At 44.3% G+C, this 19249-nt stretch overlaps 1 protein-coding gene across 1 annotated transcript in view; it reads left to right on the top strand.

Moving 5' to 3' along the window:
- The window catches only part of LOC116956281 (cullin-4A), a 39307-nt gene extending 20138 nt beyond the window's left edge, over nucleotides 1–19169 (top strand). Inside the window, exons 16-20 of the mRNA XM_076054051.1 lie at nucleotides 592–705; nucleotides 7281–7386; nucleotides 12486–12658; nucleotides 13328–13480; nucleotides 15354–19169. Of these exons, the coding sequence (XP_075910166.1) occupies nucleotides 592–705; nucleotides 7281–7386; nucleotides 12486–12658; nucleotides 13328–13480; nucleotides 15354–15449 (642 nt within the window). The 3' untranslated portion in view covers nucleotides 15450–19169. The remainder of the gene's footprint in view (nucleotides 1–591; nucleotides 706–7280; nucleotides 7387–12485; nucleotides 12659–13327; nucleotides 13481–15353) is intronic.
- Nucleotides 19170–19249: the final 80 nt, after the last annotated feature.

The following is a 19249-nucleotide window of genomic DNA, read 5'->3' as shown; positions in this document are numbered from 1 at the left end:
TACTGGGGGAAGGGAACGTCCCTTATAGAAGTAATTTAATCAGTAGAGTCATGTCAGGTTCCAGAATATGAAATAGCAGAAGTATTTCCGGAGTTAATTGAGCATTGGTCTGTATCGCACACAAGAGTGACTAGACTCAACGGTGCTGCTTAAGACAATGCACCTTCATGCTCTTTAAATACCAGTTTCCCATTGATGTGGGTCATCTGATCATGGGTGGGAGATAGTAGCCTCCTAGCGGCCTACCTGTTACATGCTTTCATGTAAACTTAATTACAACCAATAATGTCATCTGGGCAAAATGAATGCCCGTCAGTTCAACTTTGATACCTTTCAGCAATTGGAGTGGATAAGACTGAATTGGGTGACCATTAGTTTTGTTGCTTAGTTTATTTGTAAGTTCATTTGATACTGTACTGATGCACTAAAATCACGACTCATCAAAATATGGATTAACTTCGCTTGGCCAAAATGTATATTCAATATTCGTACATACACACTCGTAATAACGCACACGGTATGTCTTTGCATACCTGCTCACATTTATACACAGATGCTCATGGTAATGTTCTGACGTGTGTGTGTGCACAGATGGTGAAGCTGCAGGAGGTGTTCAAGACGTTCTATCTGGGGAAGCACAGTGGCCGCAAACTGCAGTGGCAGCCCAGTCTGGGGCACTGTGTCCTCAAGTCTGAGTTCAAGGAGGTAATTTTTGAGCTATGCTGCATGGCTCAAGGGGGAAGGGGGGATGATGGGACATAATGTCCAATCCTAAGTGGGCATTAAAAACCCAACTTCCGGTTGTTGGCTGGACTGATGCAGTAGGCCAGGGGGTGGCCAACTGTGGCTCCCTGGGTTCAGTTGCGCCTCGCAGACGATATGCGGAAACAGGAGTGGCCTGGGGCATTAGCCCCCGCAAATGTCTACATTTTTTAAACTCCACAGCCAGCCAGCATGAACGAACCAGCCCACTGGACCACCCCGCTTACACTGGTCTATAATTTTTTAGACGTCATCTGCTTCAGAGATGAAATGTGCTGTTTATTATGGATTTTGATGTGCTGAATTCAAATATGACTGATTGGCTACTGTTCCCAAGATATTTAAGTTTTTTACATTTTACGTCTGTATATTGTGTAGATAGTTTTACTCATAAATGGTAAACCTAGGTCTTTTCATGTATTTATGGTTGCTTTACATGATAACATGTCACCTGTCTTGTTCATGTAACACTTTAAAATTCAGCAAAAGGGTTATATAAATCAAATGTATTTTAAAACAACAGGCAGAAAACTATTACGTATATATAAGTACACTAGCGGGAAGTACCCGGCGTTGCGCGGGGGAAAATATATATTTCAAAACTTGTCTTCTCTTAAAAACATAACATATACATACACAAACACTAAGCTTTTGTTAAAGCCCGGCGTGTCATTTGTCTGTAGTAGATACTACTATAGAGTTAGTAGTATCTACTGACTCTATAGTATCTGCTGACTCTGTAGTTTTATCTACTGACTGTACAGTAGTATCTACTAAGCCCAGTAGTAGCTATTGACTGTATAGTATCTACTCTTTGGTTCTTTCGGTAAAGTCACGTAGAAAGGAAATAAATTAAATAATAGAATATGACGTTTCGATTGCAACACAAGCAGTCGTCATCAGGTAGAAAACAAACCTAGTGAACTTAGAAATACAATGCAATCCAACACAGAGAGTTGGCTAACACAACATTCAGCACCTTACCTGGTGGTTGCGTTCTTCCAAAGATTGCTAAATTTGAGAGAGAGACAAAACACAGACATGGGGACACACAGACAGACACACAAGCAGAGAGAGACAAAACAGAGACACATAGTGAGAGACGCAACATAGACACACAGAGACCCAACGCCTCTGTGCTGATGCCTTAAATAGAGAGGGGGGGGGGGGGGACAGAGAGAGAGGTGGGTCTGCTGGAGCAGATAAATTAGCATGTCAATGAGAGAGTTGTGTGGAAATCCACCTTGCGACTGCCAGGGGAGAGAAAGAGCGACTGGACTTATAAGAGCCTGTATAGTATCTACTGACTCTATAGTAGTATCTGCTGACTCTATAGTAGTATCCACTGACTATAGTAGAAACTGCTAACTATAGAAGTATATAATATATAAGTACACTAGCGGGAAGTACCCGGCGTTGCGCGGGGGAAAATATTTATTTCAAAACGTGTCTTCTCTTAAAAACATAACATATACACACACTAAGCTATTGTTAAAGCCTGGCGTGTCAGTTGTCTGTAGTAGATACTACTATAGAATCAGTAGTATCTACTGACTCTATAGTCATATCTACCGACTCTGCAGCAGGATATACTGACTATCGTGGTTTCTACTGAAGGTAGTATTATCTACTGACTATAATAGTACCTACCGACTCTACGGTAGTATCTACCGACTATAGTAGCATCGACCAACTCTGTAGTAGTAACTACTGACGATAGTAGTATCCACTGACTATAGTAGTATCCACTGACTATAGTAGTAACTCCTAACTCTACAGTAGTATTTACTGACTGTAGTAGTATTTACTGACCATAGTATATACTGACAGTAGTATCTACTAACTATACAGTAGTATCTATTGACTCTATAGTAGTATCTACTGAGTGTAGAAGTATTTACTGACTGTAGTATCTACTAACTATACAGTAGTATCAACTGACACTACTGTAGTATCTACTGACTTTTGTAGTATCTACTGATTCTATAGTCGTATCTACTGACTCTATAGTAGTATCTACTGACCGTAGTCATATCGACTGACTGTATAGTAGTATCTACTGACTGTAGCAGTATTTATTGACCATGGTGGTATCTACTGACTTTAGTTGTATCTATTGACTCTATAATAGTATCTGCCGACTCTATAGTAGTATCAACCAACTCTATAGTAGTAAATACTGACTCTACAGTAGTATCTAATGAGGATAGTAGTATCTGTAAGAGCCATAAGACAGAAAGTGAGTGTATTATTTCTGTATATACATTTGATGTACATCCGTCATACATTTGTTGACGGACTGGTTATGTTTGATTTGGACTATTCCAACTGTGTAGAAACCCCCCTGTGGTTAGACGCTCCATTGGTTGAACCCAGGACGTCAATTCCGGTTTTTACAGTATAAATGGGGGGCTATGAGAAGAGCCGGGTGGGGAGCGAGTGGATACAGTCTTTTGACCGTGCGACGAAGTGATACAGTACGTGAACAGGCAAAGATGTAACTTTAGAATAAGCTCGATTTTGTGCAACTAAGAAATAAAGAAACAGTTTGATTTAAGACACCTCAAACACGTGTCAGACTTATTGCTCCCACAAGTTTAAGGCGTAGCTTATTTTCTGGTACAAGAAAGCTGCGCCTACAGTATCTACTGAATATATAGTATCTATTAACTCTATAGTAGTATCTATTGACTTTATAGTAGTATCTGCTTACTCTCTAGCAGTATCTGCTTACTCTATAGCAGAATCTATACGATTCTACAGTAGCATCTACCGACTCTGCAGTAGTATCTCCTGACTTTACAGTAGTAGCTACTGACTCTACAGTTGTAACTACCGACTCTATAGTCGTATATAACAACTCTATAATAGTATCTAGTTAACTACCAACTTCACAGAGTGCTGTGGTGAGGCCTAGTCCCGTGCAGAGCCCCCAGCCTCACCTAGATTGCCCAGCCGGCCGAGGTGGTAACTTTGCAGGCTGGGGCTGGGCTGCTACCCCCCCCCCCCCCACTATCCCCCTGCCTGCTGTACAGTAATACTATCTAAGGACTATATAATAGTAGTATCTTACTATCTAAGGACTATATAATAGTAGTATCTACCGACCCTATAGTAGTAAGTGGAGACGAGGACATCACAGTGAAGAATTTACCTCAGCTCTGTGTATTTTTTTGTTGCATTTTTAACGCGAATGAGGATTCCCCCCCACCTATTGCGTGTGTGTGTTACTAGGGCAACCACCACCGCGAGCCGGCGTAACTCGCGCATGCGCAGATGCATGCTCTCGCGCCACTCTGTGCTTATTAAATGAATACATTGTTCATTTAACAACTTTAAACTTGACAGATGTGAAATAGGAATAGCGCTTTGTTGTCCCGGGGCATACGGCGTGGTATCCGTGTACTTTTTTGATACGTAAACCCCACAGTTTGTCAGTTAAAAATGTCTCGAGGTACCCGCGCAGTCAGACAGACAGACACACAGACAAAAAAATACTTATATAGGCAAGCTAGTTTAGTCCTTATTCAATGTTTTCTCGGCGCTTCTTAGCTTGTCTCTTGTGTTCATTAAATGGAGCATCTCTTGTCACAGCCCAGCAATAGTCTGCAAGCATTGATGGGCTGCATTTGCCCTGATAGTATTTCTTCATTGTTGCAATGTCCTTGTGAAATCGCTCGCCATGCTCGTCGCTCACTGCTCTGCAGTTCAGTGGGAAAAAAATCTAGATGAGAGTGCAAAAAATGTATCTTTAGTGACATGTTGCAACTAAGGCTTTTGTATGCCTTGATGTGGTTTTCCACCAACTCTCTGTAGTTGTCTCCCTTATTGTTTCTGAGAAATTTTGTCACTAACTGGAAGGCTTGCCATGCTGTCTTATCCTTGCCACGCAGTGCACTGTCAAGTGCATCATCTAGAAGAAGTTCACGAATCTGAGGACCAACAAAGACACCTTCCTTTATCTTAGCTTCACTTAACCTTGGAAATTTTCCATGGAGGTACTTGAAAGCTGCTTGTGTTTTGTCCATGGCTTTGACAAAGTTCTTCATCAGACCCAGCTTGGTGTGTAAGGGTGGTAACAAAATCTTCCTTGATTCAACAAGTGGTGGATGCTGAACACTTTTCCTGCCAAGCTCCAATGACTGTCGGAGTGGCCAATCTATCTTGATTTAGTGGGAATCTCTCGCACGACTATCCCATTCGCAGAGAAAACAGCAGTACTTTGTATATCCAGTCTGCAGACCAAGCAAGCGAGCAACAACCTTCAAATCGCCACAAAGCTGCCACTTATGTTGGTCATAGTTTATGCACCTCAAAAGTTGTTTTATGTTGTCATAGGTTTCCTTCACATGGACTGCATGACAACTGGAATTGATGGCAAAACATTGCCCATTATACAGCAAAACAGCTTTAACACTCCTTTTCAATGAATCAATGAACAGTCTCCTCTCACCTGGATCATGAAATGTTGAGGGCTGCCATCACACCATCGATATTGTTGCAGGCTAAAAGATCACCTTCCATGAGGAAGAATGGGACATGATCCTTTTGACGGTCATGGAACATGGAAACCCAAACATCACCTGCCAGGAGATTCCACTGCTGCAGAATGGAGCCCAACAGCTCTGCCTTACTCTTGGGTAGTTCCAAATCCCTGACAAGGTCTTTCAGTTCACCTTGTGTTATGAGGTGTGGTTCAGAGGAGGATGGGAGAAAATCTGGGTTATGTGACCTTGATGGTTCAGGACCAGAAGTTTCATCCTCTTCGTCGTCTGACTCCAGTGAGAATGATTCTGGTGCATCAGGAACCGGCGGTCCTTCTTCATGGGGTACTGGGCGTTTAGCTAATGGAATGTTTGGATAGTGCAGTCCACTTTTTCTATTTTGACACACCTTTTCCAACTGAAGGTGCTATGCAGAAGTAACAATTGCTGATATCTGTTGGCTCTATCCAAATCATTGGCACTGCAAAAGGCATAGATTTCCTTTTCCTGTTCAACCACTGGCGAAGATTTGTTGCACAAGCGCTGCAGCATATGTGTGGGGTCCACATCTTGTCCTGATCTCCAATTTTGCAGCCAAGATAAAGGCGATATGCTTTCTTAACCATAGTGGTTATACTGCGTTTTTGTGATGCAAAAGTCACTTCACAAATACGATCTCTGCTCACTTTGGCTAAACAAAAATGTGTCCCTTTGCAAAATCAAACACTGACAAATAAGAGAGCACGACACTAATTTCTAGAGCTGATATAGAGCAATTGTTCAGCAGAGGGATGTAAGCCTAGTTATGATTGCATCATCCATGACTTCTAGGAATAACATGATGCAATTCATATCATGTGTAGTGAGTCCAACTGAGTCGCAGACGTTAACTTGGGAGCAACACTATTTATTCACACAACAGCACGAACATAACACAACCTACGCTCGGGTCTCGAATGCCCATCTCGCCATGCTACGGCAGAACTAGACACGGTTCGCTATCCCGGTCCGGACCACAAGCTGGATCCGGGACTGCGTGGCTAAAAGCTTCTTCTCCCCTACGTGGATCTTCGAACACCAACACTTGAAGAACTCCGAGTTTTTCACGGGGCCCTCGTTATATGCCTCCGGGCTGGGGCTGGCTCCGCCCCTTGCCCCGCCCACCTTCCAGGCTCTTGGGGCCCCTTCTCGAACGTTCCCGAGAGCTCTCCGGGACCACATGACTGCCCCTTGGCCCCTGTCCACCGGTGGCCCCCCTCCAGTATCGTCCGGTCACGTGACAACAAGTCAGCCAGAGTATCATGCCCCAGCATAACCCTGGCTGGCTGACGCTCCCTCTCGCTCCCTCACTGGGAGCCGGCACCGCACGCTGCTCGTGGTGCCTTCGCGCTCACCCGCGCTCACCCAACCACCGCTAGAGTTGGTACTGCAGCCCGCAAGTCGGGCTGCCCGCAATGACATCACCAGGCGTCACTTCACAAGTCCCGGCACCATACAGTGACAAGTACAGTCACTACACATGTATGATGCAATATCAGGTTCAGATTGCGTCATTCATTGTTTTGCTCAAAAAGCAAGTACTGTCCAAACCCAGTCATAGATGTATTCATAGATCCAGTCAAATATGTATTTTAGTAATTTCTGGTTTAAATCGAGATCCCTTCCCTTTCTAACTCACTTATTATCCGCCATTCGCCAGTCCAGGGTCGTATATACTGACCCAGTAGCATATCATGAAAACTAGAGCCAATCAACAATTTAAAGCATCGTTTTAATTCTCAGTGACCCAGAATTAGTCAAGTTGGACAACATTTATTTCGGAAGCATTTTGGCTGTAGACCAGTGTTATCCACCCCGTGTGGGCCTTGAGAGCAAGAATGCGTGTGTGAATCTGTATGACTTTTGTGGCTTTGAGCCATATGATGCTTTGGTATGGGGCTCGTCGGGACAATATTTGACCGCCCTGGTAATGGGCACTTGCAAATGAAATCCGTGTGTCAATGATCGTGGCTTCTCCGTCTCCTCCTCGCATAGGGCAAGAAGGAGCTGCAGGTGTCGCTTTTTCAGACCCTTGTGCTGCTGATGTTCAATGAGGGCGAGGAGTTCAGCCTCGAAGATATTCGCACGGCCACAGGCATTGGTGAGGGAGTCCGCGTGCATACACACTCTGAACACAGGCGTACACGCACCGCATGCACACACAAAAACAGAGACTTTATTTTAAGCTGGAAGAGCCAGATGAGCTTTGACCTCTTTTTCACGTGTCCAGCCCAAGCTGGAGTTGACAATGGTGGAAAATTCCAGAGTTACATAGAAAAATGTAACAATCATGCATAAACTCGAACAATATGTATACGGAGAGGAAAATCACACTTGCAAATATATGTCTTATCAAACACCACAGTACAATTGTGGCCATGCAACCCAAACCACTGTAGTCTGCCACGCCTGCAACGGAAGAATAGCAATATAACACGAACTTTCTCCTGAAGCCCCTTCGTGGCTAGCAGACCTTGACGTTGGCATTTAGATCCTGAACATTTGCATATGCAATAATAGAAACAGCATTGGCGCACGCACCCCAAACAAATAATCAGACAAGACACTTCATTTTAATTGTACTTTACTGATGGGGTCTGAAACCTGAATTTGAACCCCTAGTCTCTGGGGTCTCTATGGATCTGTGCTCTCTGCTTGTGCTTCCCATAATCTAATCTAAACTATCTAAACTATTTTATTAACCAGGTAAAGCTCACTCGGCTATTAGCTCTTTTTCAGAGGTGACCTAGACAAACATGATAGCTCATCAAAGTGGCGTGTCATGTAGAAATTTTTAGTAGCAGCCAAATGATCTGAACGCAGGTTTCTAAATATGGAGGGCAAAACCGGAGGACCCGGAGAAAAATCCATGAATTTACAGGGTAAACATGGGAACTCTAAATATACAGGTGTCAGGGTCAGAATCGAACCCACGACGGCCTGCATTCCAGGTGAGGGAGATCACATATCCTCGCCACCATGGCGATAACATAATTGGCAGTCATGACCTCAAATGCTGACTTTAATTCAAGGTCACATGACCAAGCCCATTGCAACCCCTACACGTTTTAAAGCACCTGGCAGATAAACACTTTTATTGGTATTGGACTCAAACCCAGTTAATGTTCAGTACACAACAGTTAGCGTTTTGAGCACACACTGATTTATAGGTACACTTTTACGTAACCATGTGCCACTGTTTTAAATGACCTAAACAAATTAAGGAGACCTTATTTTCACAAGTTACTAAATAGATTTACCTTAATACACTAATCTATCCTGCCATTCACAACCAATCAACCAACAATCAACTCTATTAAACTGGTCCACTTGCATGGCTGTTATGATGATGTCATGGCACCTACTGAAGGACCTTGATAAGGAAACTTTCAGGGGAGAGCTGGGCTCTTGGTAATACCAGATGATACTGAATGTAATCTGCAGCGAAATGTATAAAATTGCAAAGATTCTGCGCACCTTTAAGCTTTTTGTTTTATTGAAAAAACAATTTAGGTGATATATTTGCCAAAATGACAACTTGGTTTGATTGGTGGAGGGTTATAGTAAAAAAAATAACATACCTACATGATCTAACTCAAAATAAACTAATTAATCAAAACAAGTTTGTGAAAAAAATGTTTGCTTTTAATGCTGCCTTTTCAAACCTTTGACCACTCCTGTGGTATGAGGCTGTGTCTCCAGGCTTCTCAATGTGTCCATATCCCTGCATTGTCTCCATGTGCGTAATGTATCTGTGTCCGTCCATGTCTCCGTCTACCTCCTTTTCTCCATGTGAGTTGTCTTTGTCTCTGAGTAACCATGTTTGCCTGAGTCTTATCTATCAGCGAGGCAAGTCTCAGTGTCTCCCCGCGTGAGCTGTGGACATTCTTTATGGCCCTGTCATGTGTCTCGATAATGCCTTACCTGCGCTGGCTGTTGGCTTAACCCTTGTACTGTCTTGTGCGCAGTGAACGCGTACCGAGAAGCCTTCCTGAATGACCCCTCGTGTATTTGTACACCTGTGTGTATACGTGTGCATGTACAGGTGTCCGTGTATGTGTACACGTGTAGTGGTTGCGAAGTGGATAGCGCACTGCATTACAAACCCGGTGACCCAAGTTCGATTCCCACTCGCGGCCAACATCAGTGATAAAAATTTGAACAGGTCCTGGGCCTCTGCCAGGTCGATTCAGCCTTCAATGAGCACCTGGTGTGGAGAGACAAAGGTGGCCGTGTGTGGTGCTGGCCACCCATACCCCCGTGTGCCATGCCAGCCTTAAGAGGTGCTTGCCAACAGCACTAACTCCAACAGTCTGTTAAAGGCTTATACAGGTTTGCATCTTTGTGTAAACATGTGTAGTGGTCAACTTCAAACGGACGACTTCTTATCTCCGACGCCCGTCTCTCGCTGTCTCTCCCCTCTTCGTTGCTGTCTCTCTCCATCGCTGTCCCACTCTGTCTCCCTCTGTCTCTACCTCACTCTGTATCTCCCGCTGTCTCGCTGTATCTCGCTGTATCTCGCCGTCTCTCGCTGTCTCTCGCTGTGTCTCGCTGTCTCTTGCTGTCTCTCGCTGTCTCTCGTTGTGTCTCGCTTTGTCTCGCTGTGTGTCGCTGTCTCTCGCCGTCTCTCGCTGTCTCTTGCTGTATCTTGCTGTCGCTGTCTGTCTCCGTCTCTCCTTTTCTCTCCTTGTCTCTGTCTCTCTCCGTCTCTCCTTGTCTCTATCTCTCTCTGTCTCTCTCCGTCTCTCCTTGTCCCCTGTTCCACTGCTAGCCTGTTCCGTCTCTCATGTCTTCTCTCTCTTCCCGATTATGTCTTCTTCTGACCTGCTCCCTTCCAGTCCCCAGCAACAACTCAACTTTCCGCTCTCACGTTCCCGAATATATCCCCGTCCTCATTAACTATCAATTAATTAAGAGGCGTCCCCAACAACGCCTTGTGTCCCTGGCCCCTGCCGTTATCACTCCCCATCTCCCCACACTGTGGCGCCACTTTTCCCTTGACAACAACAACCGGCTAATCACCGCCATGCATCCTATAACAATTTAACGAGCTATCTCCCTCGTGCCGTTATCCCCATGCCGCACCGGTCCGGCCCTACACGACCCCACTGTCCATAACTCGCGTGTCTTTACAATCCTCCCTGTATGCGCGCGTTAATCCACTACACATGTATACATGTGTGTGCGTGCGTACAGATTTTTGTGTATAAAGGTACACGTCTCTATATATGTAGACGTGGGTGTGTGCGCTTCTGTATGTACATTCAGTGAGGGAAAAAGTATTTGATCCCCTGCTGATTTTGTACGTTTGCCTACTGAAAAATAAATGATCAGTCTGTAATTTTAATGGTAGGTTTATTTGAACAGTGAGAGACAGAATAACAACAAAAAAAATCCAGAAAAACGTATGTCAAAAATGTTATAAATTTATTTGCATTTTAATGAGGGAGATAAGTATTTGACCCCTCTGCAAAACATGACTTGATACTTGGTGGCAAAACCCTTGTTGGCAATCACAGAGGTCAGACGTTACTTGTAGTTGGCCACCAGGTTTGCACACATCTCAGGAGGGATTTTGTCCCACTCCTCTTTGCAGATCTTTTCCAAGTCATTAAGGTTTCGTGGCTGACGTTTGGCAACTCGAATCTTCAGCTCCCTCCACAGATTTTCTATGGGATTAAGGTCTGGAAACTGGCTAGGCCTCTCCAGGACCTTAATGTGCTTCTTCTTGAGCCACTCCTTTGTTGCCTTGGCCGTGTGTTTTGGGTCATTGTCATGCTGGAATACCCATCCATGACCCATTTTCAATGACCTGGCTGAGGGAAGGAGGTTCTCACCCAAGATTTGACGGGACATGGCCCCGTCCATCGTCCCTTTGATGCGGTGAAATTGTCCTGTCCCCTTAGCAGAAAAACACCCCCAAAGCATAATGTTTCCACCTCCATGTTTGACGGTGGGGATGGTGTTCTTGGGGTCATAGGCAGCATTCCTCCTCCTCCAAACACGGCGATTTGAGTTGATGCCAAAGAGCTCCATTTTGGTCTCATCTGACCACAACACTTTCACCCAGTTGTCCTCTGAATCATTCAGATGTTCATTGACAAACTTCAGACGGGCATGTATATGTGCTTTCTTGAGCAGGGGGACCTTGCGGGCGCTGCAGGATTTCAGTCCTTCACGGCGTAGTGTGTTGCCAATTGTTTTCTTGGTGACTGGTCCCAGCTGCCTTGAGATCATTGACAAGATCCTCCCATGTAGTTATTGGCTGATTCTTCACCGTTCTCATAATCATTGCAACTCCACGAGGTGAGATCTTGCATGGAGCCCCAGCCCGAGGGAGATTGACAGTTCTTTTGTGTTTTTTCCATTTGCGAATAATCGCACCAACTGTTGTCACCTTCTCACCAAGCTGCTTGGCAATGGTCTTGTAGCCCATTCCAGCCTTGTGTAGGTCTACATTCTTGTCCCTGACATCCTTGGAGAGCTCTTTGGTCTTGGCCATAGTGGAGAGTTTGGAATCTGATTGATTGATTGCTTATCTGGACAGGTGTCTTTTATACAAGTAACAAGCTGAGATTAGGAGCACTCTCTTTAAGAGTGTGCTCCTAATCTCAGCTCGTTACCTGCATTAAAGACACCTGGGAGCCAGAAATCTTTCTGATTGAGAGGGGGTCAAATACTTATTTCCCTCATTAAAATGCAAATCAATTTATAAAATTTTTGACATGCGTTTTTCTGGATTTTGTTATTCTGTCTCACTGTTCAAATAAACATACCATTAAAATTATAGACTGATCATTTCTTTGTCAGTGGGCAAACGTACAAAATCAGCAGGGGATCAAATACTTTTTTCCCTCATTGTACAGTGAGTGGCACTGTATGTACATACAGAAGAGCGATTCCCACACACGGCCTCCCCTAGGTAGACTCCACATCATATGAGTACCTGGTGTAATGTGTAAACATTACCATTGGGGAGACAAAGGTGGCCCGGCATGGTTCTGGCCACCCACCCCCTTGTGTGCTGTATTAACCTTAATAGGTGCTCGCTGGTAGCACTTGCCCCAACAGTTTGTTAAGGCTATACTGGGGGTCTTTGTTTTTGTGTATATATGTGCTCGCTCGCAGACGATGGAGAGCCCGCGTAGTACACATGAGTCTCACGCATGTGTGTTGCATGTCTGTTTACGGTGCGTACAGAGGATGGGGAGCTGCGGCGTACACTGCAGTCACTGGCGTGTGGGAAGGCACGCGTCATCAACAAAGAGCCCAAGAGCAAGGACGTGGAGGACGGGGATCACTTCCTTCTCAACGGGGACTTCAAGCACAAGCTCTTCCGCATCAAGATCAACCAGATCCAGATGAAGGAGACGGTGAGGGGTTAGCTCAACAACTCAAAGGTTGCGCAATATCACAAACAGGTTGTGCGATCGACATGTGGTATTACATTATCCAGGAGTTGACATGATAGGATAGTTACAGACACCATAGATAGTTACGTGACACCGTATGGACTAGAGCATCAAAGTGAAATGCCTCTTATCCATGGCTCTATTAATCCACTATTATCCACACCTCTGGTTTTTGCAAACTGAAAGATTAACAGGGTGGAGCCTAGCGACTGATTGTCAAGTCGCTTACAAATTTGATGAACTGAAATTCAGAGAACAGTGATTATAATGTAATGAATTTAACCCGGAATACCTGTCTTAATACTCTTTTTCAACAGGGTCCTGCATTGGAATGTTGGCCATTTATATTGAGTGCTTGTCTTGTGGGAGGAAACTTCAGCAAGGAAGCTGCTTTAATTTAATCCATCCACATAGATGGATTAAATTAATTGCTAGCCTGTCAGCTCATTTGTCCAAGCCTACAAGACCTGGTATTCCCAGGCATTATCCCATCCAAGTACTAACCAGGCTCAAATCTGCTTAGCTTTTGAGATCTGAGGAGACTATTGTGGTAGTATTTGATGTTTGGCGATTTTCCTTCACATAGCGAGGAGATGTAGTCTTAGTGGCTCTCTGTGTGCGTCACGGCAGGTGGAGGAGCAGGCGAGCACGCACGAGCGCGTGTTCCAAGACCGGCAGTACCAGATTGATGCAGCCATCGTGCGCATCATGAAGATGAGGAAGACACTGAGTCACAACTTGCTCGTCACGGAACTCTACAACCAGCTCAAGTTTCCCGTAAAGGTGATGCTGAAAAACACACAACCTTACTTGCACATAAGAAAACTGTTAATTACGGGGTAACACAGAGCTTTTAAGTTATAATACCAACTAAGGATGAAAGCAACATGTATTAGTTCTACTGTCTAAAATAGAATGACAACTCTCATAAGAATTATTCAATATGAATTAAATTGTATCTTGTTTGCAATGTTTGGAATTACCATTGAATAAATCAGCCAAATTGATCCCCAGCTGAACCGTACAATAAAAAAAGCAGCCAGAGATGTATAAGCCCCTTAAAAAGGTGATGTCATGCACCATAGTCGCCTCGGCTGCCCATTACATCACTCACTAGATCACATGCCATTTGACATCATCGCGTTGAGCTACTCAGGAGGTGACATTTTTGTCGCCTAAATTAGTACTTTCCAGTTCAAACGGGTTGAGCACTTTTAATTCATGCATATGCTTGATTGTTATTCCTTGTTTTGATCTGTCACTGATACGAGAGGAAGATCTCGACGTTTAGGCCAATTCAACCGACTGAAGTTGAAATTAAGTTTTCTCATTCTGTAATTCTTGAGGTTTCAGTCACTTAAATCAATGCACCTCCACTACCCAGCCCTGCCTATCAGGTCTATTCAAGTCACTGCAAACTTCAATGTTTCCTGAAGCAAGTCAGTCAGACCAGTCCATCTTTCTGTTCTCTCAGTGACCATATAACAAAAGCCTGTTACACATACATACACCTATATATTCATATACATGCACACACTTATATGCCTGTGCGTGCATTTTTTTCTCGCACACTCATGCACGTGTGCTCACTGTTTGGCTGTTGCTCATCATTAGACCTCCTTTGCCAGTACCAAAATGTAATAATAGGGTTTTTCTTCTTTGGTTCTTTCGGTAAAGTCACATAGAATGAGAATAAAATAATAAATTGATAAAATAAAATAACACAATAAAATTCTCACAACGTTTCGGCCACAACACAAGCGGCCTTCATCAGGTGAAGGGACGAGACTGTCTGGAGGACAGCGCTGGAGCTAAGAAGCCACGCTCAGATCGCGACCTTTAAGCTGTGTGAGAAGAAACAGAGCGCCTTGACAAAGGAATTAGCATAGAATTTAGCATTGAAACAGCTGAGTGATTAGCTTGTGACTGGTCACAGAAATGGCTATGTTAAAGTTAAAGCATACACATCCAGCGCTCTGTTTCTTCTCACACAGCTTAAAGGTCGCGATCTGAGCGTGGCTTTTTCGCTCCAGTGCTGTCCTCCAGACAGTCTCGTCCCTTCACCTGATGAAGGCCGCTTGTGTTGTGGCCGAAACGTCGTGAGAATTTAATTGTGTTATTTATTTTATCAATTTATTATTTTATTCTCATTCTACATGACTTTACCGAAAGAACCACAGAAGATGAATCCTTGCAGTCACGAAAGCTTTAAATCGAAATAGGGTTTTTTTCCTTTTTTCTGGCAACAAAACTGAAACCTTTTTACGAGGATTCATGTCTGCATTAACCACAATACCTGCAGTCAAAATGCAAACAAAAAACATACTATGATAATATATGCATTGTCCTTGAAACTGATTGTTTCAAGGACCAATTGGGTCGAGGCTCAAAAGAAAGCCGTCCTTTGGTGTGGACCAATCAGTTTCAAGGACAATGCATATATTATCATAGTATATTTTTTTGCATTTTGACTGCAGGTATTGTGGTTAATGCAGACATGAATCCTCGTAAAAAGGTTTCAGTTTTGTTGCCAGAAATAAGGGGAAAAACCCTATTATTGCTATTGCTCATGTTTACAGGGTCACTCTCTCAGTGCTCGCATCTTCTCGCTCGCTCATACATTGTCGCTGTTCTTTGTTTCTTCATTCCCCTGTAGCCGGCTGACCTCAAAAAGCGTATCGAGTCTCTGATCGACCGGGATTACATGGAGCGCGACAAGGAGAATGCCAATCAGTACCACTACGTGGCCTGAGAGTGAAGGGGGGTGGAGCAGCGTGGGGGGGGCCCTGCTTTTACTGGGGCAGCGTTGCTTCCCAAAAACCGGACACGGCAGCTGAGCGGAGCGGCGCTCGTCTGCAAAACGGACGCTTTAACCCATGGACAAATCTGAGCAGAGTGTGGGGAAGCAACGCGATGCGACAGCGAGTAAATCTCAATAGTGTTGGTGCAGGTTTTGGAGTTAAGTGAGTGGATGAATTAAAGTTTGTGTACACACGTCGCCACCCTACGTCTGTGCTTGGTGCTGAAATGCAGAAGTGACGTGGACACACGAGTGTAGATGCCGGATGCCCATGTGCATTAAGCAGATGGCATTGGTAACACCATGCCGTGTCACTTGGAAGCCTGGCCTGGAGTGGGGACAAATCTGCAATGGCATTGGTGGTGCCCAGTTCAAGACCGACGTCATCTTGCCCATCTACTGCTGCCCCTGCTCCTTCATAATGGCCCATTTTGCCTCTGACACTGGTTTGTGGGGAAAGTGGAATGGTGTGGGCCGCTTGTGTGTCCCCAAGGATTCAGCTGAAAATTCTGCTCCCTCCTCACGATCGCTTGGGAGAGTGAACACTGAAAAAAATTTAGAAATGCGCACGTGGAAGGAACAAAACGCTTCACGCTGTGAGCATCAGTCCCTGCCATGCGCTATGATTACCGCTGCAGCAAAACTTGTGTCTGCATGCGGCGCCACGGGGCCAAAGCCTCGGGACACTGGAGCGAACCCCATCGCCAGCGCTTCAAACAGCTCCATGGCATCCAGACTTTGCCTAAATGCTGCTTTTCCATTTTGGCCACGAGCACGGTCGCCTTCTGCTTTAAAGTCGCATCCTCCTTGGATGTGTGAGTTGAGCTGAGGATGAATCCAAGAATGGATAGGGTTCAGTTCAGCAACGTAGAGTCTGGATCCTCGGCTAGTAGGCCTGTGCACATGTCTATTTTTTAAAACAAATGAGCGTCCCCGTTTAACCATACAGATCCTATCTCTGCTAGTTTCTGTTAAAACCTCGGCTGTGCCACTGACGCCAGTGTTAAAGCGTTCACCTTACGTTGATTCGCTGTTGATGTTTTGGTTGCGGCTGCCTCGATGCTACCTTGTGTTGCCAATTTTCCATCGCTCGTGCTGAGATTGTGTCGCCTCGGTTCGCTGTGCCAGGCATAGAAGTAATGAAAGCAATAACTCGCTGGGGCCCTGAGTGGCCACTGCTGCTGAATTTACTGTTTCGCAGTTCTCCTGTTGGCACCACAGTTGTGACTATAGATTGCTCTACTTTCTCAGCGTAATTAAGTAAAACAATTTGCTGGGTATTTATTTTCGAGTTTAGACAATGTTGATTGAATTCACAAAGTTGTAGTTGGCTGTGATGCCCCACGTATTAAATTCATGCTGGAGAGGGTCCCGAAGGCCTTGCTAGTTGCTCACGGTGATAACCAGTCGCCTGTTTAACCCCGATCTGTAGGTCCAGGTCACACTTTGAGGATAATTATGAGGTCCTGTTAATTGGGCTAAAGCTTAGGTCACTCGTGGGCGCTAAAGAGGTATCTGTGAAATTAGAGAAGGTGCGACATGATTATTCTTTGGGTCTTTCGGTAAAGTCACGTAGATAGGTTCAAACAAAATAAAAAACTACGACGTTTCGATCGCAACACCACCTGATGACGACCGCTTGTGTTGTGATCGAAACCTAGTTTTTTGTTATTTTCTTCGAACCTATCTGTGACTTTACCGAAAGACCCAAATTATATGAATTCCTGCAGTCACGAAAGCTTTAAGTCAAGATTTAGGTGCGACATGCTTTTACTAATTTCATCCGTATCTGTGTCCTGGCAAGTCTTAAGGCCGAAATCTGGTAGTCTCAGACCCAGGGTCCCTGCCTAGATCCGTGTGTTCTCGTCAACAGGATGATGATCCATGGCACCATGTTTCTCATGACTGGTTAATCTGGGCTGTGGAACTGTAGACTTTTAAGTTCAACCTAAGGATATCGCAGAGCACCCATATTTTTGCATTCATCTCTATTCTGTTGAGGTTTTTCTTTTGGTTTCTCTTGCGCCATCCATGGCCCCTGTAAGTAGCAGCCCAGCAAGTAGGTTTCTGACACATGTGGAGTTTGAGTATTCTCTCCTCGAGAATATTCTGTGTGGGTTTCTCCGAGCCCTTTCAGGCATGAAAGAATATGAATTAAGAATTTAGTAAATGAAGCATGCAAATTTGGCAAAATGCTGCTTGTGAGTAAATACATTTACAAAGTGTAATTTGTGTAGTTGCTCAAAAGCAGCGTTCACTGCTAATAGATAAACAGTACTGATAGTGACAGTAATGCCATCTAAATGCTGTGAGGGCTGGTCAAAGACAGGTGTCATTAGTAAGAGTCATATTTTGTCCATTTGTTGTGGAGGTTCAGTTTTACATTGAAAATTTCCTGTCAGGAAACACTGACAATACTGCAGATTCTCCTGAAATAAACTCTGTAAAGGTCCTCACTTAGTCATCGTTAATATTTTCTCAAACTATAATTTGATATGTTCACCCAGAAAACCTTGCCGACTCTCAACGCTTTAGTAGAATCCCACTTACTCTGACCAATTCCCTTCGAAATGTGTGGGAGAAAACGAGTGCCTGGAGTTTTGACTGTGCTCCACATATAAGACATCTACTTGCTCTACTGCCACCTTTAGGCTTGACGAAGTTGCCCATAAGATGGTTTCCCAGCACGACACATCCCTGCATGACACTGCCACTGGCTCAGGGTTCGTCGCTGCATGGAGAATGCTTGAGCACGGAGCCAGCCTGAATTGTCCCACTGTCCTTACCAATGTCCACACTGACAGTGTCCGGAGTGATAACTGAGATATGGCAGTAGTGGGATCTTTCTCAATAGGACATTGTTTTTGATTAACAGATATTCATTGTAGCAACCACCCTGATTACAGATCTATGAGTGATGTCAAGAGCACAGACCTTTGTATTGACTCAACGGTCACTGTTGCAATACAACAAATGTACTTCACTCCTAAATGGACCTCATTGAATGGTGGCCACGCTTGTCACCCTGTGAGAGTGGAGATGGGTTAAGATACAGCACAGGCAGTTTTACAAATTCAACCCCTTCAGCACGTGACGCCGCATCCAAGGGTCCCCCACAGTCGAGCCACTCGAGATGATGCTCAGTTTGCAATGTGGTGACCGCACATGTTCATGGATATTAAACTTTCTTTTTTAGTCCATCTCAGTAAGTACAGTTGTTTTAAGAACCCCGTTATGTATGACTTGTGTTATCTGTGTTGAAATGAGACTGCACAGTGTGAGATGTGCGCTCTTTTGATGTAATGTTTGGTCATGGCGAATTGCCGATTGCGTGCGTGCTCAGTCCCACTCTGGCCTTGCAGCGTAATCCCTACTCATGGCGTTCAAAGCGAGCGCTGTCATTGGCACGATGTACACATGCACGCAAAACAGTTCATGGAAAGCGCTTATGTGTGGTTCAGTTCAACAGATTTGAACTGATGTATGTCATTACGCTGGCTATATTTCATTATTAAACTTTACATTGAATTTAAAAAATAAAAGCAGTTTATAAAATGAAAACGAAACATTGCACGGCTCCATGTTGGTTTGATTTGTATTGTAAATTAAAGTACTTTTGAATTGTAAGGAAATAAAGTGCTGTATATTCAGATCAGCATATCTCGCATCTCAGTCCTGTTTGGAATTACCTATTGTACTGTTCAGCTGGAGCAATGGTTTGAGTTTACTTGATTTGTTGCAACAGATGATCC

The sequence above is a fragment of the Petromyzon marinus genome, chromosome 64 (assembly GCF_048934315.1).
Source record: "Petromyzon marinus isolate PM22_M1 ecotype Great Lakes invasive population chromosome 64, UKy_Petmar_22M1.pri1.0, whole genome shotgun sequence".
Taxonomy (NCBI): Eukaryota; Metazoa; Chordata; class Hyperoartia; order Petromyzontiformes; family Petromyzontidae; genus Petromyzon; species Petromyzon marinus.
Note: the sequence above shows the minus strand (reverse complement) of the source record. Positions and strands in the feature narration are given on the sequence as shown.